At 40.1% G+C, this 24,499-nt stretch overlaps 1 protein-coding gene across 3 annotated transcripts in view; it reads left to right on the top strand.

Moving 5' to 3' along the window:
• Window positions 1-2,721: 2,721 nt before the first annotated feature.
• Window positions 2,722-24,499, top strand: part of LOC309333481 (ligand of Numb protein X 2-like) — a 45,469-nt gene continuing 23,691 nt past the window's right edge. Inside the window, exons 1-2 of one of the 3 annotated variants that reach the window (XM_081847038.1) lie at window positions 2,722-3,361; window positions 22,653-23,113. In XM_081847038.1, the coding sequence (XP_081703164.1) occupies window positions 22,713-23,113 (401 nt within the window). In that variant the 5' untranslated portion in view covers window positions 2,722-3,361; window positions 22,653-22,712. Of the gene's footprint in view, window positions 3,362-20,612; window positions 20,631-21,919; window positions 21,939-22,652; window positions 23,114-24,499 lie in introns of those variants that run through there. The other 2 variants (XM_081847039.1, XM_081847040.1) reach the window with 2 other exon arrangements.

Genomic DNA, 24,499 nt, shown 5'->3' with positions numbered 1-24,499 from the left:
TTTTGGGTTTGGGATGGGGTTTTGGAAGACACCAATGCACAATCTCCGATGCATGAGTATCACAAAGACTGGTAGATTCTTCTGCCTGTTCTGCCGTTGAGGACTTCTTGGATCCTTCTTTGTCTAGCTCCTCCCCTTTGACCTTACTGCCTTGGTGACCCTACTGGGAATACAAGACTCCCGGCAGCTTCGCTCACAAGGGTCATAGGAACATGCAAGCCTACTCACCACGATGAGGTGATGATCCAGCAAGTTAGTCTGAAAATCACAATACCAGTGACTGCATAGAGTAAGATGAATTCCAGATGATAGCTATAAGAATGAATGATATTGATCAATATGTCTAAAATAATGAAGAACATTTTTAATTATATGATTGATCTTGTATCTTTTATTTTTAAATAAACTACCAAGAATGAGGGATAGCTGGGACATGGACTGAATGGCATAAAAGGAATATTTGGGTATCCTTAACTGTGGCCCTTGTGCATCAAGGGGAAGATAGTGTGGGATATTGTGCAAATAAATGATAAGCAGAGAGAAATGCCAGTTGTTGGGGAGGATGACATACAAATGTTATACATGGGTTAAAAGGGGAACAGAGTAGTGCTAGGTAATGGGTATGCATCCAATATATTGCTAGAGGCTGGTGAGGTAATGAAACTATGAAATGCCAAATGTTTTCTGTAGTACAGTGCCTGGGGTAGTGAACAGATATGTCTGCCAACAAGAATAGCACAAGGATCCTAAAAACCCCTACAAAATATGAAATTACTGGCAAGAAAAGGGCTAGAAAGTTTTAAGAATTCCTCTCAGGTAGCATCTCATAGAAGATGTTGAAATTGGTTTTTGTATTTCTTAAGACTGCAGTTTACTCCTCCAAGTTGGTCAGAATGTGCATTCATTTTAAATTGTTTTTCTCCGTGACACGAGCAATGACTCTGAAGCTCTCTCACATTATCTCTGCCAAGAATGAGCATTGCTAAGCAAGATTGAACAGAGCCATGTGTCAATCAAAGGTAAATATATGACCTAATGTAAGTTCAAGATTATTGTTATATTTTCTTGAGCAATTCAAAGACCAATGGGCTAAAAAAAGGTTAAAACTCCTTTTCATCCTTTCTGATAGGGGCTTTGTTTCATCACACTCTTCGGCTGGGAGTTTCATTTTCTCTTATTTGCTGTTTTTGTTACAACAGCACTATGAATTTTGTTTGCTCCTTGGATTTATGCTAATTCTTTTTATGTATATTGGCTTATATTTTAATATTTTTGTCTTACTGTAATATTACTGCTCAGAGGCCTCTTGATGAAAAGGCACCCAGAGGAAAAATGGAAATCTAGATAAGCTTGCAAATCTGAACACCATAAAACACTGGCTGGATAGTTTGACTTCAAGGTCAGTTCTCTGACCGTGGACCAGCTGCTGTTTTTCTCCGTTTAGGTCACCTCACAGAATACTTTTATGAGTTTGGTGCAGAGGAGTAGGCTGTATGCCAAGACCCAAGTGTTAAAATATAAACAAGGATTCAAATTCCTGGTGAGATGAAAGCCTAATTAATGGGCCATTAAGTGAACAAAAGAAGTGAATCTGTGCCAGACAATAAATGGGTTGAGCCCTTCCCTCAACTGGCTGGTAGTTAGAAGGACAAAGGCTAGAGAGTTAGGAGATGTGAGCTAGGAGCAGAAAGCAACAGGATGGAAAGCCAGAGAGTTGTGTGATTTATGTTTAAATCCAAGGCTGTGGCTATGGGGGAAACAAAGCCCTCTTGGAGTGTTAATGCTATGAACCCCTCCATCTAGTGCCAGGTGGCCTTTTAGGAGCCCCACGACAATGGATCAAAATGGATTTATTAGAATTATTGGTTGGTAAAATAAAAAACATATTAGGAGATAATCTGCAACAGGGGCCTGGATATTTGGACTGCCTATGGGCTTCCACAGGCTTTAATCTGGCACTGCCTCCATCGTTGTACAGTGGTACCTCAGGTTACAGACGCTTCAGGTTACAGACTCTTCTAACCAAGAAATAGTACCTCAAAGAACTTTGCTTCAGGATGAGAACAGAAATTGTGTGGCGGTGACGCAGCAGCAGCAGGAGGCCCCATTAGCTAAAGTGGTACCTCAGATTAAGAACAGTTTCAGGTTAAGAACAGACCTCCAGAACGAATTAAGTTCTTAACCTGAGGTACCACTGTATATATGTGTGTAAATAAACCATATAACATAGAGATACCAGTCTCCGCTGTGTCTCATTCTTAAGGAAGTGATTGGAACCCATGGAATCTCACACCACTTGGAGACTGGGGTGGCATGCAGCAATACTTTCTAGAGTTGCATATAAATGTGTGATGCAAACTTAATAAATGATAATAAACAAATATAAAATGGGCACAGTTTATGTAACACCCCACCACTTTTTAGGACTGATGGAGAAACTGTGTAGTCAAGAAAAACAAAAGTGCATTGTGTTCAATGGGTCTGACTCCCTAGGATGATGTGTTTAGGATTGGGCTACAAGTGTAAGTGCAGGAACCCATCAGGAGGTTTTAGTGTTTTAACTTTTGTATGTTTTAAAGTAGCGTTGCAGATTTTGCCCACCCCCACCCAATTTAATTTTTTTATCTTTTCATAAACAGCTTGCGTGTGTGTGTGTTACAGTCAAGCGGTGTATAAATTATATGAAATAAATAACTCTCCCCCTTTACCTGCAAGGAGCATAAGGTGGCCTCACAACAACTCTGCCAGGTAGGTTAGGTTGAGAGCAGGCAAAGACGACCAGGGGGTCATTCCCCGCGGCTTGAACCCTGGTCTCCCAGGTCGCTCGAACCGCGTCTGCACCGCGCTGTAGCCTGCGATTTGGGGCAACATTTTGGCCAAGGGCGGCGGCATCTGAGCCAGCCATTCATTTTATACATCTTTTGCGTGTGTGATACAGAGAGAAAGGAAACTTATAGGGGAGGGGAGGGGGCACCTGGAGGACAACCAGCCGGGCGCGCGTGTGAGGCGTTGTTTTGAGGGACGGCGGCAAAGGCAAAGGCAGGCGGGGAAAGAGGCGGCGGCAGCGGCTGTTTCTAGGGGTGGAGGCGGGCAGGCTGAGGCACCTGAGCGGCACCCGCCTCCTCTTTCTCCTCCCTCTCTCCGCCCTCTCAGTGGTTTCGTCTTTCTTTCTTTCCTCCGCCCGGAAACTCACAAGAGAAGCAGCCACGTTGCCTCAGCCCTACCGACCTGGGCCGGGTTCGGCGGCGGCAGCGGCAGTGGGTCTCCTGAGGAGAGCCGGGAGCCCGCGCTTTTCCTTGGCGCCTTTCCCGCCCTCCGGCGGGTCTGAGGAGCCCTCTCCCCCGCGCCTTACCTCCACCAGGTGAGTCCGCCTCCCTCCTCCTCCCTCCTCCTCCTTCTCCCGAGCTGCCGTGGGATTGAGACCGGGTCAAGCGAGGAGGGGGAGACGCACCCAACATCGTTAATTCTTACCACAACACACACACAAAGTTTCGGGGTTTGGAAGGGAAGTGTTGCGGCTTCTTTCAGAGAGGATCGCCGAGTTCTCTCGCTCTCCTTTGACCACCTCAGGATGACTTCCGTGCCCTAAGAGGGGTGTGGAACCAATCATAATAGTAACAACAGCAGTAACAAGGCATAAAAAATGACTCATGTGGTCAGGAAGAGCTTCAAAATCTTACTTGGGTTGTGGTGAAGATGAGTTCTGTTCTGTGTTGTTGTTTTAACTATTCGCTGAGTTCTGTTTTAAGAAAAATCAAGCAGGCGATTTGCAAAACTCCTCGGATTAAAAATTTAGGTTAGTGGGGGAGGTTAATTTGAATAGGGGGTTATGCTTGGGGGGATTATTATTTCCCTGATGTCTCCTCCCCCCCAATAATTCCCTTCATGATACATATGTTAATAATTGTATAGGTGAATTTATAGTTCAGAGCTCTGTGACGTGTTTGTCACTCTCAGTGTCTTTAGGTTGAGCTAAGAGTTAGCAATTGTCCCATCTCACAGGGTGGTGGTTGTGAAGATAAATTGGGGAGAGAGGTTCCATCACTTATGTGGTCCTGATCCCCCATGGAGGTGGGGCAAGATAAAAATGCAAGTAGTCAGAATTGTTCAACAGGGTTTAGAAACTATGTCCTCAGTTCATGAGCAAACATGAATGGGAAGGGTGGAACTCAGTAGAGCTTCAGGTGTATTTATAATACATATATATTATATTATTAATATTAATCTTATTGGAATGGTTGTGATCAACACAGAAACCAAACCATGTTTTGAACCACCCAGCAGCAGTGCAAGAGCAATTATTATGGATTAGTGACTTCTTAATAAGTTTTAGGTGCTCTTTTTGCCTTGTGACATAAGAAGTGGGTTTATTCCGTCATTTGATGCAATAGCAATAGTTTAGATTGTACAGAGCAAGGAGGCCATAGGTGTAACAACTTGTGATCTCCCCAAACTGGAAGCAACCCCGCCAGTCACTGGCAAGTTATTCTCTGTTTTTTTCTTACCTGCCTATTAAATACTGGGTGATGGGGATGGGTTTGTCAGGCTAAAATAAATACATACAGGCTGGTATGGTCATATTTGGTGTCTCACAGTTTGTGCAGCCTAAGTCATGGCTATCACAAACACTGATGAATGTGTTTGGTATATTTCTATCCAGCTTTTTAAGACAAGCACTCACAAACATGTAAAAAATTAGATTTAGAGCTAATTAGGCTTAACTAAGCGTTAGTCCCATTGAACTTCTGAGTTGGTATGCTGTTGCTATAGAACTAGGAGATAGCAGTTTTTAGTTATGCAGTGAGCGTTTCCGGAGAAGCAAATCACATCAAGGTCACTGGGATTTGTTTACCTTCTAGTAAGTGTTTAGTCTTTCATCCTATTTAGGAGTCATATGCAAGCCTACTCAGTGGTTCTTCCTGTTTAGAGAAATGCGTATAATATTGCAGTCTAAATCCTGATTAATTGTGATGTTATGTATTAAAATCTAACAGTTGCTTCTGAAAATGCAGTATCACAACACGCCCACCCCATGTGCTCTTCTGACTAACTACACAGTATATTTACTCCTTCCTAATTTACCATTTCCCCTTTTTTGTAGTGCCAAAAAAAGAAAAAAAAACTAGTTGCAAAGCAAATGTAGAATAAATAGTATTCTGAAATAATGTTGTGATTCACAATTGCCCTTTTCTGTGTAAATCTTAGTTTGGACTTTGCCCTTTTTGATTAGGTAATCTTGTTTGCCTTCATTTTCGTGAAACAGGTAATAATTGAATTGGCTTTCTTTTGTGGAGTTCTTTGGAGCCTCTGTACAAAACCTATTGCTATGTAAGCATTACTTCACTCCAGGTACAATCCAAAACCTGGCTGCTACCCAATGGGCTTTTTGAAGTGGCCTCTCCCTGCACCTCAAAATGCCATGTTTCAGGGCTATCCACTGCAAGCAGGCAGAAGAGACTATTCTGTGCCAGCAGAGTGATGTTGGTGTCATTCCACAAGTGCAGAAGAACAGGACTGTGCCTCCACTCAATCTAACCCTCTTCTAGCCTGGCAGAAAGGGAATTTGGCGGCTTGCACAGTTTGTCTTGATTTTTAAATGAGCAATTACACATTTGTGCAATAAACACAGTGATCCAATTCACACATCATGGTAAACCATAATTAATGGTTTGCTCTGTATGCTCCTTGCTAGTGCTGGGGGGAAACAAACAAGCATCCCTGGCACTGCATTACATCTGAGCCAGGGATCATCAGTGGCGTAGCGTGGGGGGTGCAGAGGGGGCCGGCCGCACCGGGCGCAACATCTGGGGGTTAGGGAAATCCACGGGTTAGGGGGCGCAAATCCACGGGTTAGGGGGCGCAAATCCATGGGTTAGGGGGCGCAAATTACTTGCCTTGCCCCGGGTGCTGATAACCCACGCTACGCCACTGGGGATCATGATTTGCTTACTCTGTGCCCTCTTAGGCATGAGCATGGTAAGTCATTAACCATGATGTGATGTTCAAATGGCGCCAATTTCAATGGCCTTTGTTTTCGAAATACGCAAGTGAGAAAATAAATAGTGACACAATAACAAAAAGAACAATGTGTTTTGGCACCTTAATGACACACACATTTATTATGGCATTTGCTTTTGTATAATACAGCCATTTAATCAGATGTATGAGGTGTTATCCTGAGTTGCAGGTATATATATACCCATGGGGTGGCATGTTGGAATTATAAACAGTCAGATCAAGAGTTCAGGATAAAACTTCATGTATCTGATGAATTGTATTGTGGACCATGACAGCTTATGCCATAATAAATCTGTTAGTCATTAAAGTGCCACAAGACTCATTTTGTTGTTTTTGCTGCAACAGACAAACATGGTAATGTCTCTGGACAATGAATAACAAAGTGAAAGATGCATGAAAAATGTAAAGACAAGGAAGAAGAAATGTTTTTCTGATGCTGTTTTACTGGGGTAGGACTATTGCGATACATCCAGTCTCTTAAGTGTCATGTATTGCTTCCTTTCTTATGAACAGTTCATCAGTTTATTTTTCTGTGAGCTGCTTGAAGTTGTGATGAATATATCTCCTGTCCAAAGTCTACTTTTGTAACTCATAGTCAAAAGATGAGAGACATAAATATGATTCTCTCATTTCAGCTTCCAGCTAGTGATAAATGAAAGAGAAGGATTGTAGAGCTCTACATATATTGCAGATAAAGATGGCTTTGTGCTTTCAAAGACCTCATCTTCCAAAAGCCCAAGTCTTACAGAGGAAATTGCTGGTTAAACCCCTGACTTTGCCTTTTGAGACAATATAATAACTATGTTTCTTCACTGAAAAGGATGGTTGAGGAAGAAAATTAAATAGAGCCTTACCTACATATTATGTGGATTAACCACAGAGAAATATAGAATAACAGAATTGTAGAGTTGAAAGGAACCACAGGGGTCATCTAGTCCAGTCCCCTGCAATATAGGAATCATTTTGCCAAATGTGGGACTTGAACCCATGACCCTGAGATTAAGAGTCTCGTGCTGTACTGACTGAGCTATCCTGTGGGCATCGCAGGAGCAGAGTACTGTACATACCGGTAATTTTTTTAGTCACTTGGGAGGTGTCTTCTTGATGGTAACAAAGACCACTTTATATACTATCCATAGCATTTTTATTGAAATGTTAGCGTGAGAGTTCTGTAAAGATAATGTTAAGGGGAGCAATCATGCTTGCTTTTCTAACTGTATAATTCTTGGTGCTCTTTGTGTATCCTAGAACAAATAAGGGAGTGCCTAATAATCCATTGTTTGTAGAGAGAAAAAGTGAATTCTGATGTATGGGATACCAAAGTCTGGTTTGTTGGTTGAATGTCATGCCAAGCAACAGTTTGCCCAAAGCCTCATTTAAGGTTTGGTTTAACAGCTGCTCTCAGCCCATTGTTTGTCAGATGTTGTCTGTTTGGTCAAGGTTGGCTCGGTGAACAATGTCAGGACCATCTCAGTATATGGAACTATGGAGTGATCCAACACAGAACCTGAAAACTGTTGGGAGTATTACTACCTAAAAGCTCTAATATGTAGTCGCTTACACCTATGACATAGCCAAGTTTAGGACTGTGAAATTGTGGTGATTGCTGATATTTTTCCTTTTCTTCTGCTTAGATGATGCCATGGCCTTTGGCTAGTGTAATGAAAGTTTACTGATTACTGAAATTGTATAAATTCAGTAATTTTTAATACCTCGGCTTAAACCTTAGACTGGGCCTTAGGAATTCTCTTGAAACTGCTGTGGCTGTTGCAATCCACACAGTTTACCTATGTAGTGGTACCTCGGGTTAAGAACTTAATTCATTCTGGAGGTCCGTTCTTAACCTGAAACTGTGAACCTGAGGTATCACTTTAGCTAATGGGGCCTCCCACTGCTGCCCGGCTGCCACCCTGCCATTTCTTTTCTCATCCTGAAGCAAAGTTCTTAACCCAAGGTACTATTTCTGGATTAGCGGAGTCTGTAACCTGAAGCATCTGTAACCTGAAGCGCCTGTAACCTGAGGTACCACTATATAACCATTTTTTAAGCATTTCAACCCATAATTTTGTTCTTACACATTTAAGTAAGAGCCATTCTGCTGGATCTACCACTGGCCTATCTAGTCCAGTTACTGTTTCTCACAGCAGCCAATCAGATTTTTATGAGAAGTCAACAGCCGGATAGGGAAGCAAAAGTACTCTTCCAGAAAGTAACATATTGCTAATATGTCTAGTAGACATCAATCTGTCTTACTCTCTTTCGACATCATCACCACATCTTATGGAACTAATGTCCATAGTACAGTGGAATGAAGACATATAATAGTGATTGTGTGAATGGTATATGGAATTGTGCATGATAGTATAGCTGTGTATGGAGTTGTGCGGAGTGTTGAGACCTTGCCCAATTAACATGGAATTTGAGAAACTGTAAGGGGGAAGAAGAAAATTCACAGTATCATTCACAGTGTTATTTCTTCTCATTGTTCTGTTCCTGGCATGCACTATCTATTTCTGCTTTGTTACGTTAATGAATGTCTGGCTAGACGTTCTGATTAACATTTCCAAATTATATTAGATAAGGAACATTTCTTACTGTGCTGTCTTGAAGAAAGATAGGTGAGGGAAGTGTACAATTATGACTGTTTGGCTAGACGTTCTGATTAACATTTTCAAATTGTGTTAGATAAGGAATATTTCTTACTAGGCAGTCTTCATGAATGACTAATTGTGATAGGTGACAAAAAGTGTGTGCCTGTGATCTGTTTAAATGGACAGTTTCCCAATGCTGTTGGAAGTACACGTCTGAGGCTGCTGACGCTATCTAGTGTAGCATGATTGGACAGGAGTGAAAGAACATGCTAGAAATGTGGCTGTAGGCATTATAATTTGCTAAAGCTTCATAAGGTAAGGTAATTACTTAGCATTATCTCTCTTAAAATTAAGTAAAGTGGAATTTTCTGATAAACATATAGGATGATATGTGTTTTGAAGTGGGCTTTTCAAAGAAATTAGGTAGTAGACATACGGTCTCCATTTATTAACACTTTACCACATCCTTGGAAGGTAACCATTCTGTTGGCAACTCTTCTTTTAGCTGCAGTTACTTGGATAAATCCTAGGTTTTAACTTTTGCTTTTAGTTTGGATTTTGTATGTTAATTGCAGGAGACATTATTTGTTCAGTCTTGAGCCTTAAGTTTGGTTGTTTTCTTTGTGAAGTCACTAATATCAATAAAAAGAATGAAGAGTCTTGACGACACTTAATGAAGTATGATATATAAAAACAGCTTGTTAGTTCAAAGCACATTTGGCAATGGAGGACAATATTTTTCAAAAGGAAAAGTTGTTTAGTTTGGAAGACAGAGTAGAAACATTATTTAGCTGCTGATTGTGAAGTTTAATAGGGTCATTTTCTAATATATTCACTCAGGCTTCCATCCTATACATACTTACTGTATGTATACATACATACTGTATACATACATCCTATATATACATACTGGAAAGAAGTTTCATTGAACATAGCTGTATACCTCACTCCTTAGTCTGAAGACATTCTGAGTGTTTTACAGAATTCTTAAAAACACCATAAACAACATCTTTAATATCACAAAACCCAACAGTACAGTAAACGCAGCATAAAAGCCTAGAAGACTAAAAATCTGAAAGACTTGGGCAAATAAATAGTTCTTACCATGTATGCAAAAAATAAATCAGTGCTGGAAGCCTTCCCACATTAAGTGTTCCATAACTTGGGTACCTCTTCAGAAAAGGTCCTCTCATTGGCCATTTGTCTTCTTACTTTTGGAGGTGTAGGGACCCAGAGTATGGTCCTTGAGGAAGACAGGTTTGTGCAGGAGAAGATTGTCCTTCACATATCTGGGTCCTAGCCTGGTAAGATGAGAACTAGCAATTTGAATTGCTCCTGGAAATGGACTGGGAATTGGTGCCAATATTTCACTGCTGCTGAGATGTGCTTCACATGCTAATCACAAATCTAGTTTCTTTGTTTTCTACCAACTGAGGTTTCCATGTTGTCTTAAAAGGCAGCCCTTGCACAATGCATTATATAGTACTCTTAAGTGAGCTTTTACCAGAGCATGTCACACTATCTCTTTCTGGGCATGTTTAGTATCATCATTAGTTAGTCAAATGTTCTTTATGATACAGAAACTACTTAGGTCTCTAAATTTAAGGCTGGGTATAAGGGCAGCTCAGCATCTGGTTCTGATTCATTAGGGAGAGAGCATTCTATGTAGAAAGGGATCCACCTCTGAAGCCAGATGAACCACTCACCATAACTTCCTCCATCTTAATCCAACTTCAGTTTATTGGTCCTTATCCAGTCCATTACCAACTCAGGGACCAGTTCAGCACTTTCACAGCTTCAATCTAAGAAAAAGCAAAATAGAGTTGTACATCTACATATTGATGACATCTCACCTCAGATATCTAGATGAGCTTGTTCAGTGGTTTCACATAGTTCAGAGAAGGAGAACCTATTGACCTCCAAATATTACTGGATTACAACTCCCATCAGTCCCAACCAACACGGTCAGAGGTAGGGATCATGGAAATTGTTGTCTAATCGCAACTGTAGGCCACAGGATTGATCCTCACCCCCAGTGCAGATATTAAATAGCCTAGGCAACAGTATCAGAATTTGCATGTTATATAGGAAGAATGGGAATTATAAGAAGCATATGAAAAAGAAAGTTCTTAATAAGGGTGAACTCATAAAGAATATGGGAGACATTTTGACCTTCAGGGAACCATTTCTCCATAGACTCATCTTCCGAGGAAACACTTAAAACATTTCAGAGCACTCTAGGTCATGATTCAGGGTAGACAGTAAATTCACAGGTAAGTTTCCCTGGGTGTCCTCATTGTACCGTATGAAGTGTGCATGCTAGAACATGTCCACAGCTTGACACAAATATTAGTAATGGTGGGCAAGCTGTCTCTCAAGAGAGCTTGTGCATTATTACTTCACACCGAGGAACTCCTCATAGACTTCCAAGGTTTTCTTGGAATAAATTATCATAGAGTCAAAGGTTTTCTTGTAACAAATGTGCAAATCACCAGTATATGAGCAATTGTGTGCCATCTTCAGGGTGAGGGCCATAGCTTGGTTGTAGAGCAGATGCAAAAAATCCCAGGCATCTCCAGATGGGTGAATAAAGCTTCCTGTCTGAAACGCTAATCAGGGTAGGCAACACTTAACGTAGGACAAATGGTCTGACTTTATAAGGCAGCTTCCATTGTGGATAGCTACTATTCTTCCTAAATTTACTCTGCTTATTATCTATTGGCTTTTTATACGCTTCCACCCACAATATGTCAGATAAGCATATGCTGAACTGCTTTAGTTCTTCCCTTTGACCTCTTTCTAAACTTATGCCATGACTACATTCCTGTGTAACCTGACTCACAAAATTCCTGTTTAGATCTTTAGGGTAGATAAATTTAGGTGGCTAGGCAGAAATTTATTTATAGGCATTAATAACTGGGAAGGGAGAAAATCCACAATAACTTTAATTTATTTCTAGGCTCAAATAACTCCATGCTGGGAAAAGTAGAAGATTGAGATTGGGCAGATTGTTTACCTGGTTAGTAGACCATTAAAGGTTACATGATTGTGTTGTTGTGTCCTCCTATATGTGTGGTAACAAAATGTGGGTGGTTAAAACCACCTCATTTCTCAATTTGAAGCTGCACATACCTGAATAGTATTTGTCGGTACTGACATCTATTTGACCATGATTGTGCAGAACAGCATTAGAGTATCTTGTTGAATCTTTCTTACTTTGAGGAAAAGGCTTCTGTAGAAATGGAGAGGCAACAAGGGACAAGAGGAACACTTACATTACTATCATTAAAGTGAATTTCCAGTGTTCAGAGTGCCCTGTGAGAGGCTGCTCAGCTCCCTCAGAATGTAGAGACTGAAGCAGCTTGGTTCAAGCTAGGCAAGAGGGGAGCCAGAAGGAGCCAACTGGTTGGTAAGCTGCCACTTGACTACCCCTTTAATAAATCAGGTAGCCAACATGGTGACCTCCAGGTGTTGTTGACCATTACCCCTGACCATTGGCTGTTATGGCTGGTTGGTTATTCCTGCCATGAGGTATGCTGAACCCTTGCAGTTTGAGGCTTTGAAGATAAATGCCAAGAAAATGATAATATGTGAAGCTGAAAAAATACAAGTGTTTCCTTTTGTCTTTCCTGACTCGTCCAACATTATGCTTCCTTGGATGATCCTGGGCTCTAGTATTATGACAGTGGGCAGCAAAGCCTCTCTTCATCCACACCATGTATATTTTTATACACTGGTGTTTTGTCCAGGGAACGTTGAGCAAGACTTATTTTTCTTTTTACTTGATAAATTTATTATTCCCTTGAACAGATGTTAATATAACTGGCCTGTAATTTCTTGGATCCTCTCTGAATGCCTTTTTAAGAGCTGATGTTACACTGACCACTTTCTCGTTCTTGGGTATGGAGGCTGATCTTATGGATACTTTTCATAGTTTTGTTAGAAGATCTGCACTTTCACATGTCAGTTGGGTCAGTTGGGTAGAGTTAGGCAAGTGCTGGCCTAAGGGATCTCCTGTAATTATGCTTTGCCCCGGCTTCCAAGACTCTCTAGGTCTAGGACTTCCTGATAAGTTAGCTCATGCACAAGGATCTGCCCTACATCTTCCACAGTGAAGAGAAAAACAAAAAATTTCAGCTTCTTGCCAATCTCCTTTTACTCAACATTTTAAGTCCCTTCTATACCAAAAGTTCAACCACCTCCTTAGCTGGTTTCCTACTCCTAGTATATTTAAAGAATTGGTGGTGGTGGTGGTGGTGTTAATTGTGGGCTTTGGGAAGGCATGCATATGGAAGACTGGCATCCACAGGAAAATAGCAGGAGGCTATAGTGAAGACTGCTTCATATGTTGCTGTAACACCTGAAACAGTGCTTCATGAATATAGTTAGACCAGGAAACTGCTTTGAAGAGTTCTGGAAAGAAAACCATTTAAAAATAGCCACCTCTGGAGGCTAAGGCCCTAAAAAGACCCAATATGGAGGCTAAATGGCCAAAATATTGGGAAATATTAGAAAAAGATGGAGACAATTGGAAATTGCAGAGTTTAGAGAAAATGAAGGATAAGGTGCGAGACTGGTTACATTATGCTCAGATTAAAGAAGTTTTTAAAAATGATAAAAAGTTAGGGTTCCAGGTGGAGAAATCGAAGTTAGAAACTGAATTGTTAGAACCAAAGACTAAGGTATTATCTAGAATGTATAACTTGCTGTTAAAATGGAATACACAAGACGAAATGGTTAAATCGGTTATGATAAAATGGGCACAGGACATTGGGCATAACATTATGTTTGAGGACTGGGAAAGGTTGTGGACCACTGGGCTGAACTTCACCGCATGTAATGCTCTGAAGGAAAATGTAATGAAAATGATATATAGATGGTACATGACCCCAGTTAAACTTGCCAAAATATACCATTCGTCTGATAATAAATGTTGGAAATGTAAAGAAAACGAAGGAACATTCTTTCACCTCTGGTGGACATGCCCTAAGGTGAAGGTCTTCTGGGAAATGATATATAATGAGCTGAAAAAGGTATTTAAGTATACCTTCACTAAGAAACCAGAGGCCTTCCTTCTGGGTATTGTCGGCCAGAAGGTGTTAAAGAAGGACCGAACATTCTTTATGTATGCAACAACGGCAGCAAGGATACTCATCGCAAAAAACTGGAAAACTCAAGATCTACCCACACTGGAAGAGTGGCAGATGCAACTGATGGACTACATGCAACTGGCCGAGATGACAGGCAGAATCCGTAACCTGGGAGAAGAGAAGATGGAGGAAGACTGGGAGAAATTCAAGAAGTATCTACAAAAACATTGTAATTTGGTTGAATGCTAAGAAGGATGCTAGATTATAAAAAACTGGCCACCACTAAATTAGATTTGAAATTTGATGATAAGTGAGACTAAAGAAAATATAAAATTTTTTGGAAGAAGTGCTAGATTATATTTGAATGAGTGGACATGAGATTGTAAACAAGTTGATAATTTGTTTGGAAAAAACTTTTAACGATGTAAATGGGAGCGGGAGACGTGAGGAAGTCCAAAGAAGTGATGAAATTATGTCTGTGATAGAAGTAAGACTGTTTATTATTTGTGCATTTATATTTAAAAACTTTAATAAATATTTATAAAAAAAGAAAAAAGAAAACCATTTAAAAATAGCAGAAGAGATGGCAATGCCTCTGTTTAAAGACCGCAACACCTTGGGAGAGGTTGATTTATCAGCTTGTAACACAACTTAATAGTGAAAACAATCCAGCATGAGAGTACAGTGGTGCCTCGCAAGACGAAAAGAATCCGTTCCGCGAGTCTCTTCGTCTAGCGGTTTTTTCGTCTTGCGAAGCAAGCCCATTGACAGCTTAGCGGATTAGCGCTATTAGCGATTTAGCTGCTTTTAGCGGCTTAGCGGATAAGCGGGTTAGCGGCTTAGAAAAGGGGGGGGGAGGAAAAAAACCCCGCAGGAACTCGTAAGACATTTTCGTCTTGCGAAGCAAGCCCATAGGAAATTCGTTTTGCGAAGCACCTCCAAAACGGAAAACTCTTTCGTCTAGCGAGTTTTCCGTCTTGCGAGGCATTCGTCTTGCGGGGCACCACTGTAGTTGACAGGAAATGCCCCTTCTTGTACCTTCATAGGACCACATGTTTATGTCCTTTCACAATGTAGCCATTCTGAGATAGCTAAAGATGTAGTCTATGTCCTATTTTGTTTCCAAAAGAAGACTGTAAGAACTAGAGTACTGCTTCTGTTGAGGCAGGCTGGGTGACTAAATTCCTACCAGAAGTTGTTAGTCTTTTTTTGCCCCACCCCCACCCCACCCCACTGTGTTCCTGGTGAGCACCCACATTTCAGGAGAGAACAGAATAGTTATTACTCTGGTATTGATTCATCTCTTAACCCACCAAAAGAAAGGGCAGAGAAATATGATTGTGTTGGGGATGGGAAATAGAGTTTCTGGGAGCTAAACTCTCAGAACTGGTCGCACAAGTATTGTGGCTGAGAAACAAATTTGATTGCTGGCAGGCAAGGTTTTGCTACCCAGGAGCAAGGTAGCAGGGGTGTTGTATCAAAGGGTTTTGACACCACTTAGTGTTTTAAGGCTGTGAAATTGGGCAAATACCTTATGCTTCCTCCAAATTTCATGGGTATTAAAAGACTCTTGGAGAGTTTGTCTGTTTTAAATGACAGTGATCAAGAAAATAGCATCTTTCCTCCACATTAACACTCCGTATAAAATCTCCTTTGTTCTTGACCTAAGGGCCTCAGCCCCAAAAAGTGTTTGGCTGGGGGGAGACTAGAGGTTGGGAAGAGTCAGCTGCACACATATGAACCATAGTTGCTGCATTCCCATAGTTGCTGCATTCTGAACATTTTCAGTTTGGAAAAGTCCCTTTAGAGCTCTTCACAATTTTGGGGGAAAGATTCCTGCATTGCAGGAGGCTGGACTAGATAATCGTTGTGGTCCCTTCCAACTCTGCAATTCTATGATTCTATGATTCTTTTGTTTTAATGACTCTGAACACCATCAGCAAACCTGGCTGCCTTACTACTTGCACCTCATTTTAGATAGTTTATGAACAAGTTACTTCTTAAATATTGATATTACATTGACAACTTTCCAGTCCTGAAGTATGGAGGCTGATTTGAGTGGCAAGTTACATATTTTTGTTTAGAAGATCAGCAATCTCACATTTGAGTTCTTTGAGGAAAACTAAGGTGGGTACCATCTGGACCTGGCTATTTGTCAGTTTTTATTCTATCTAGGAAGATTAACAAATTCGGTGTTGTACTTAACAAGGTAGTGCTAGTCATGAGCAACCAAGAATTTCATGCAGGTGGATATGTAGGAAAGTTGATGGCAGAAGGATCATACTCACATATTTCTTTACAAGACTGAACAAATGTATTACGGTGTAAGTTTTCACAGACTAGAGTCAACCTCATCAGATACAAGAAATGTTATCCTAGGTTGGCAAGTATATATATACAGTGGTACCTCGGGTTAAGTACTTAATTTGTTCCGGAGGTCCGTTCTTAACCTAAAACTCTTCTTAACCTGAAGCACCACTTTAGCTAATGGGGCCTCCTGCTGCCGCCGCACTGCTCCCAGAGCACGATTTCTGTTCTCATCCTGAAGCAAAGTTCTTAACCCGAGGTACTATTTATGGGTTAGCGAAGTCTGTAACCTAAAGCGTATGTAACCTGAGGTACCACTGTATATTCATATGGGTATGCATTGAAAAGCTTAAACCAAATAGCAATGAAACTGTTTTAGTAAATATTTTGCTTAACACTTTATCAGAATTCAGATAATCCTCCAAACCAAGTCTCTCAAGTCCTAGTTTTGATGATGAGGCATGAGCCATAGACTTAAGTTCTCCATCTTTCCAACGCTAGGGTTCCAAAATTTTGACTACAAATAACCAAGCTGACGTAAATAGTGACAGTGACAGTCGTGGCCTTTTGTCTGACTGTCAAAGATAGAAGTTGGCAGGTTGGCTGGAATACATTTTTTATTACTGGTAGTTAGCAATATCTGTAGGCTGGTTTTGCAAGATTGTGTGATCATGGATAGGAAAAAGTGATGGCAGAATAGTGCTGCGGTTTACTCTTTTGGGATGATGCTGATTACATTATACGCATACTTCCACTGGTTTTTCTAGTTCCTGTAGGACACTGGGTTTGTGGCACATAAATTCTGTTGCCATGTCTAATCTGTTTGTCAATATTTTTGCCACCTGGACTGTGAAAAGGCTCAAGACATATAACCTTCTCATGTTCTTATCAACTAGTTATCCCTTAACACTGGGCTTATCTTTTGATCTACTCACAAAAGCACACAAGGACTGCTACACTTGTTTATTTGCTAGGCAAGGAACTGGAATGTTGCATATCCTGTCTTCTAGGATGAGGTCCATGCTGCTTATGCAATGTACTATTCTATTATACAGTTGACTTAATTGAGGAATTAACTATGTGCAAATCTTGAAAGTTTGAGGATTCCACTTTTAGCATTTGGTGAAATTTTAGCAGGATTAACTAAAATTCTTTTATTGAATGAGTGTTTTAGTTAATTTCAAAAGTGCATGTTAACTAGTCTAATATATGTTCAGAGTTTTTCTTACCCGATTCTTGTATTAGCAACAGCATAAAAAGGAATAAATTCCAGGGTCTAAAAATGAGTCTATTGAAATTCATCTTGTTAGTTTTTGTCCACTTCTCCAGTCTGTTATAAAGTCATATTGAATCCTGTCTTCTGCAGTATTAGCTACCCCTCCCAGTTTTGTGCCATCTTCAGATTTGTTGGTTATCCCCTCCGTTCCTTCATCTAAGTCATTCAGAACCCTATGACACTGCACTTGCTTTTTTTCTGGGGAGGTGAGAAATTGTTAGTGAGCCATCTTGGGTTTGGTCAGTCAACCAGCTACAAATCCACCTAAGTTACATTGTTAGTTCCATGCTTCCCTAAGCATTTATTTCAAGTATAAAAAATGAGGTGCCCATTATACATGCTCCTACTAAACAGGCTTATTCTGCTTTGTAGCAGCCTAGTACTAACACCTCCCACCTTGAAATTTCTGGTTTGTTTGTTTTTACTCCCTGAGGCCAGGATTCTATTTTACTTTTCCTTGAGGTATATTATTTTGTTTGATAGAAAGAACAGAATATGATTTTGCCTGTAGGATCTTAATAGCTAGGTGTTTTACAGTTGAGCCAGCAAAAGTTGAAAAACACTGCTTTAGTCAGCATTTCATTCCTTGGATTTCTTCCTAGATTTGAAGATTAAATAAAATGCAAAATGAACTGAAAGACTCATCGTTGTCTTTATATTTGGCATAACTAAGTTATTAGTATTCTATAATGCCATAGATGTGTAAATACAAAGAGAATATGTGTGATTCAGCAAATGGTGAAAGCACTGTAATTTGACATGATTAGAGGCAAGAGCAGACAACTTGCTGCTATTGTAGGGAAAATTTTAAATTAGCAAGACTATAAAGCATAATGGGTGCCTCATTTGGCTTTTTATAGCTAGAAACCAGCAGCATGCAATTGTTCTTTTATTTCAGGCATCAGGGGTTATTAGAACAGTGGTAATGATAATGTAAACTGGCCCCTGGAGTGGGGAGAGAACCCTGCTGCTTGAAAGTAACAATAAGGACTGAGCAGGTAAAAATGCCTGGAGTCTGCACACGGCACTCTCCACCACTGATGCATGCTTAGGGACATCCTTTAATTCCTACCACCACCCTTAAGCTCTGACTGTTGTTGGTCAGGGCTCACTGTTTAAATTTATTACAATGCTGTGGAACTCTACTACATCAAGGTTATTGTGGAAAGTGATGGCTCCCAACTGCCTAGCTCTTATCATGGCACTTCTGCCTGCTAGACAGTCTCTGCAACCACCACCAGGTAAGCCCTCTATGGAAAATCCATATAGGAATAGCCCCAAGAGACAGGACTTTGCTGAGGAATCGTTCAAGCCTTTAACTGGTCAGGTTGGCTTCTGTAGCAGCCTTTGTATAGCCACTGTTAATGCTACTTAAAAAATTATCTTTGCTTTTTATGTTATAGCACAGCATGGGCAGGTTTTCAAAGGTTCTTCTGTCAGGAATCCATTCCATATTGACTGGGAATCCTCAAGTGTCTGCTGTGGAATTCATGATACTGAAACGAATCCAAGGGTGTAGGTAGCTCACATGGAACACTGGCCAATCCTGTTGGGTCTCATCAGTGTATCCTAGGATGCATCCAACACACTCTAGCTGCTGCACATTGCTTGGGAAGAACAAGTAGTGGACAAGCTTTTAGAGGAATTTCCTCCTTGTTACCAATCTTGTTACCAAACACTCAAGCTTGCATAGAATGCCAAGCTCTCTTGGAACACAGCTTGAAAACCAATGAGCTGAATAAAGCCTCATTTCCTCTATCAGTAATCAGGGAACTTTTAAAAGCTGAGTTTCTTTAAACTTTAGAGCAGGGTTTTCAAACCAGTTGTTGGGACTACAACTTCCATCATCCCTAGCTAGCAGGACCAGGGGTCAAATATGATGGGAATTTTAGTCCAAAAACAACTAGAATCATAGAATCATAGAGTTGGAAGAGACCACAAGGGCCATCGAGTCCAACCCCCTGCCAAGCAGGAAACACCATCAGAGCACTCCTGACATATGGTTGTCAAGCCTCTGCTTAAAGACCTCCAAAGAAGGAGACTCCACCACACTCCTTGGCAGCAAATTCCACTGTCAAACAGCTCTTACTGTCAGGAAGTTCTTCCTAATGTTTAGGTGGAATCCAACTAGAGACCCAAGTTTGGGAAACCCTGGTTTAGAGTAATAAAGTACTGCGAATACTTAAGTTCTAGCCTGATAACTGTAGCATATATAATTTATATTGTTCTTCACATTTTTAAAAGAAACACCTAAGCAGTTCACAAATATCACAAGCAAAGTACAAAAAATGCTATAAAATATTAGAGATAAAAATCAAAAATTATAAATACATTGCAGAACTTCCATAATTTAAAATACATTAACACCGCCAGTAACAGAACAGTTTAACTCTCCTAAACATCAAAAAACACAATATGTGAAACATTAAGTAGATGGGGCTTCGGGAATCTCTTTTAAGAGGTTGCTCCAGAGGGTTGTTGAAGCAGCTTAAAAAGCTTGCCATGGAATTTCATGCACACTGGTGAAGGAGAGACAGGGTGCTGCATCTCCTACCTGTGCCCAGCATAGGCCTACTCACTTTTGTAGACCCAGAACAAGTTGCTTTTTATTGATTATCAGCTTTATGCAACTGCATAGGAAAATGAAAGTAACCACAAGAACACTAATGGGTGGAGTCTTGGCTCCAACCTATAATACCTGGAGACAATGTTTAACTTGTATCATTACCCATTACTACAGAAACCAGTTGGGCTGCCAGAGGAGGCAAAGCCCTTCCTCATTCGTCATAGAAATTGCAGGTAGCTGCTAAAGGAGAATCAGAACTCTTTTTAGCCTAAGAAGCATTTTTTTGTGGGGCAATAACTTTTGTGGGTTCATTTACAAGCCTAAAATAATGCCCAGTTTTACACATATGTTAGTAAAGAACCAATTCAGAAACTCTTATTGAATAACACCATATGGAACATCTGCTTTCTGATTCAGTCACTGAGGACTCAACAGACTAGTTCCAGCTTGCCATGCTTAGGAGGGCTTTTCACTTTACCATCGTGCAGACAGGTGTGGATTGTCTTTCATCGCTAAGGTCAGGTCTGAGTTTTTAACAGTCTGAGCAGCTTCCTTTTATGGACTTAAGAGAAGTAATGAGGCACTTTCTTGGATGTTAGAACTCTGAGCCTCAGTGGTTAAGAGCTACTTTGATTTGATCTCCAATAATTTTGTGTAAAACTTGGGCAGTAATGGAGTAAAACATCAGTATTTGAAAGAAAGTTTATTTTACTCTATTTTTTTTCCTGTCAGGACTTCAAGGTGGCTGACAACAATGAAGAATTTAAACAGAAGCTGAAATTGTATGTTGGGCAACTTACGGCCCTTCCCCCTTTTTTCTGTACGTTATGATGAGCCAGCATAATTTTTACCCCATTGAATGCAGACCTTGGCCAATCTAGATGGGTTGCTTGAAGTGGTAGTAAGTTGTGATTGGCTTGATGGGTCACAAGGTGCTCAGGGCTGTGTTAAATATGTAGAAACCTGAGGGCATAAAGCAGGGATGGGGAACATGTGGCCCTCCAGAGGTTGCCAGATTACAACTTCCTTTGTCCCTGACCCATAGATTGACACTGATGGGAGTTGGAGTAGTATAACAACATATGGAGAATCTTACGCTCTACATCCCTGGCATAGAGACTGGCCTTCCATTGCTCTGATATTTCATTTTGTTGTGTTGGGGAAATACTGGGGTTCCAGACCGATACCCTGGGCTGCCTGGAACAGCCAATATCAGTCAAACAGGAGGTCATTATTTAGCATTGCAAGGGACACTAATTAGGCCGAGAGGAAAGTGCCTCATTGGATAGAAGATACAGCAATATTTATACTTTAAGAATTCCTAAACAACAGCTATGTGTCTGGCTAAGTCATGTGGCATATCAACTGACATAGCAACAGACTTCAGCCTTACCTCCTTCTTCCAGCAGTTTCTCCTGCAAACACAATATTCACATTCATTTCCTCAACCCTTCTCTCACACATTTCAATTCTATAATGTCAGTTTCTCCGACAACATATTTTTAGTCCTTTTTCATTGCATCTCTGCCCTGTTGACCAGTCTCTTTCCTCTTAAATTGTTATGAGTCTCTATCATAACAAATATTAAAAACAGATGTAAAATATATCTTTATTATGTGATTATGAAATGGGCTAGGTTGGAAATGTAAAATAAAGTTACATAAATACGCTAGAGTTAGATATTTTACTGAGGGTTTGTACTTTGTTTATAATTACCATCTGCAAGGGTCACAATGAATATTTGCTGAATATGACTTTAGTTACTTAATGAAGGGTGTTAACTGCTTGCAAAGTTAATAATCTTCTTGAATGTGTATTATAAGATGCTTGGGTGATAACAAAAATATTCTCTTCTAAGTTTGTATTAGAAATTGTCTATGGAAGTGACACAGATATCTGTATCTGTTTATAGTTGCAAAACTGCTCAGCTTAAAAGCATCTCTTCTCAGACAGCTTTGTCAATGTCAAGCAATAAATCTGTCAGCAGACTGAAAATGAGTTTTGAATTGGATCATAAGTTGCAAAAGTAGCATTAATGTACCCAATGACATCAGTCTTAACTGGGTGGGTGGAGAGTGGATCAATTGCAGGTAATTTTAAATGGCCTTACAAACAAATGTCTTCAGTTATCTAAAGTACATTACTTATATGTAAATATTGTATCTTTTACTACATGAAATTTGTATACATTGCAGAGTAAAGTAGTGATCTCATCTTTTTAATCAAAAATTGATTTGATGGTTTGAAATATTACCTAATTTTAAATTTTTCCTTTCTACCTTATCAAGTAGGAAGGGGCAGAATTTGTTCTGTAAAGATCCTTTGCAGCACCTCCCGTAGTTGGAAATATTGGGATAATTTGTTGACTTAACACATTTCACACAACTCCTGCCACTGTTACTGAACAGTGGTTCATAGTTCTTATTCACATCAGTAAAGGTTTACCAACCCTAGCCACAAGGCAGAGAATGTAAAGTCAGACTAATTAGTGACCTCACGAGAAGTGCACATTGCAGGGGAAGATCTCTAACCATGGAGAAGCACTATCATTTGCCCTCAATCATTTTCTTATTGAGGCTGCCCTGGTGAGAATTTCATGGATAAAATTTGAAAAATACTGTCTACCACTTTTTTGTTAAACATATTGGCCCTTATTTCATCAAAGATAAACTTTTAAAAGTGTACTTAAACAAAACAGGCAAGGAAACGAGTGACCTGTGACATCACAGCTTTCTCCCAGAAGACCAGACTTGGATCAGTCTGCTAGTGTAACATTCTGATAAGCATTTGTTTCTTCATTTTAGGTATCTTCTCTTCACTACCACCAAAAGACCTGCCTTGCCCCCTGATTGTAAACACGCCAGATGTTGGGTGCCATGGCTGAGACTGCAGGAGAAGAACCGGTCTTCAAACTTGGAGAACGGTGCCATGAGTGTGGGCAGCTCCACTTGTTGCTAGACAATCATCTTTATAACTTCCAAGATGAAGTGGATGATGAGCTCACTTGCCATATTTGCCTTCAGCCTTTGCTGCAGCCTATGGACACACCTTGTGGACACACATACTGTTTTAAGTGCCTTGAGAACTTCATGCAGGAGTATGACTTCTGCCCTATGGATCGGAAAAAGCTGTCCTTCCAGCAGTGCCGGAAGTCTTCCCTTTTAGTGCGGAATTTACTTGATAAGCTCATTGTCCTCTGCCCCTTTCAAGAAGATTGTAAGCACACTATGCAACGGTGTGAGTTAGAGGCTCACTTGCAAAACAGGTGTGTATATGGTTCAGTAGTGCCATTAACTATACTTGCATCTTATCCTCTCTGGCTCCTTCACCTTTATTAGTAACTTATAATTTCTGTTTATTTTTGGCCTGAATATTGCATATATTAACAATAGAGGGCAACTGAGCAGCATTCTTAGTTAAGAAATAGATCGCTTGACTGCTAAAATATGTTAATGGGCTAGTTCCCATTTTTCGAATGTATGTATACATGTGGAAGTTTTCTGTTTCTTTTTTATAATAATATTTATTAAATTTTCTATTTTAACAATCCAATAAAAACCACATTAATAACATTCCAAATTATACAATAATCAAACAATCCAAATTTTATGCCAAATTATAAGTCTCTGGTTAGCTTTCCATGCCCTGAGGTTCGGGGGGTGATGATGATCTCACATTTATACTGCTGCTCTTAATTAGTCCAGGTAGTTCCAATAAAACAATCCGATGTTAATCCTTCATTTATTTTTAACAGCCTCTGAGTTCGTCTGGCAAGCAGGTTAGACCAATATAGTATGTTTCTGTGTGGGTGTTTTAAATAGCGGGCCAGTCTTATGAAAGTGCCATCCTTCCTCTTTCTGGAGTAATTTTAATTCCCCTTTCCTTTCCTGACATAATCATAGTCTTATGTTATGTGTATGTGCTAATGTAAGCCATCTTTCTCTAAATTAAAATTTTGACTAGTGAAGAAAGCTATATGGATAGTTTCAACAAAAATGTTTTTACATTGTCAAACATAGGAAGTTTTTTACTACAATCTTAGCCTCACTTCTGAGTAGACAAGGTTAGGATTGTACTGTTAAGTTGCAAAGCTGCTGATGGCTCTCACAAGCACCTGCATTTGAAGAGCTGCTGATCTAATTGTACTTTAATTGCTCATTTGGCAAGTATTCACACAACAAGCTGATAATTTGTATTATTTCCTATGGGAACATTTCTAATCCATGAGATGTCTCTTCTCTATCCCTCCCTGGTTTTTGCCTGAGATCGCTGCAGCCAATCAGGAAAGACCAAACAAAGGGAAAACATCTCTCCTCCCTGATTCTCCAATCTCTCTCCCTGCCCCCTTGAAATAGTTTCCACCAACCAGCAAAACACAAGAAAGAAGTGGCAAACTCTAGCTGATTGGTTATTTGAATTCTTTGTGTTCAGATAACTGCGATTTCAGATACTGAGCTTTCCAGTAGTGGCACCTGCATGTATTACAGCCTTTCCACTGTAGGTTGTGGTGTGCCTATAACATTTATTTCAGTACTAGACTGTAAACAGAACCTATCGGGTTTAACATATATATCATACATATCATGAGCTAATAAAAAGAGCAAACATGTTTCAGTAATTTGAAGGCTACATGTTTGTTTCTAGAAGAACA

The sequence above is a fragment of the Podarcis erhardii genome, assembly GCF_964252035.2.
Source record: "Podarcis erhardii genome assembly, chromosome: Z".
Taxonomy (NCBI): domain Eukaryota; kingdom Metazoa; phylum Chordata; class Lepidosauria; order Squamata; family Lacertidae; genus Podarcis; species Podarcis erhardii.
Note: the sequence above shows the minus strand (reverse complement) of the source record. Positions and strands in the feature narration are given on the sequence as shown.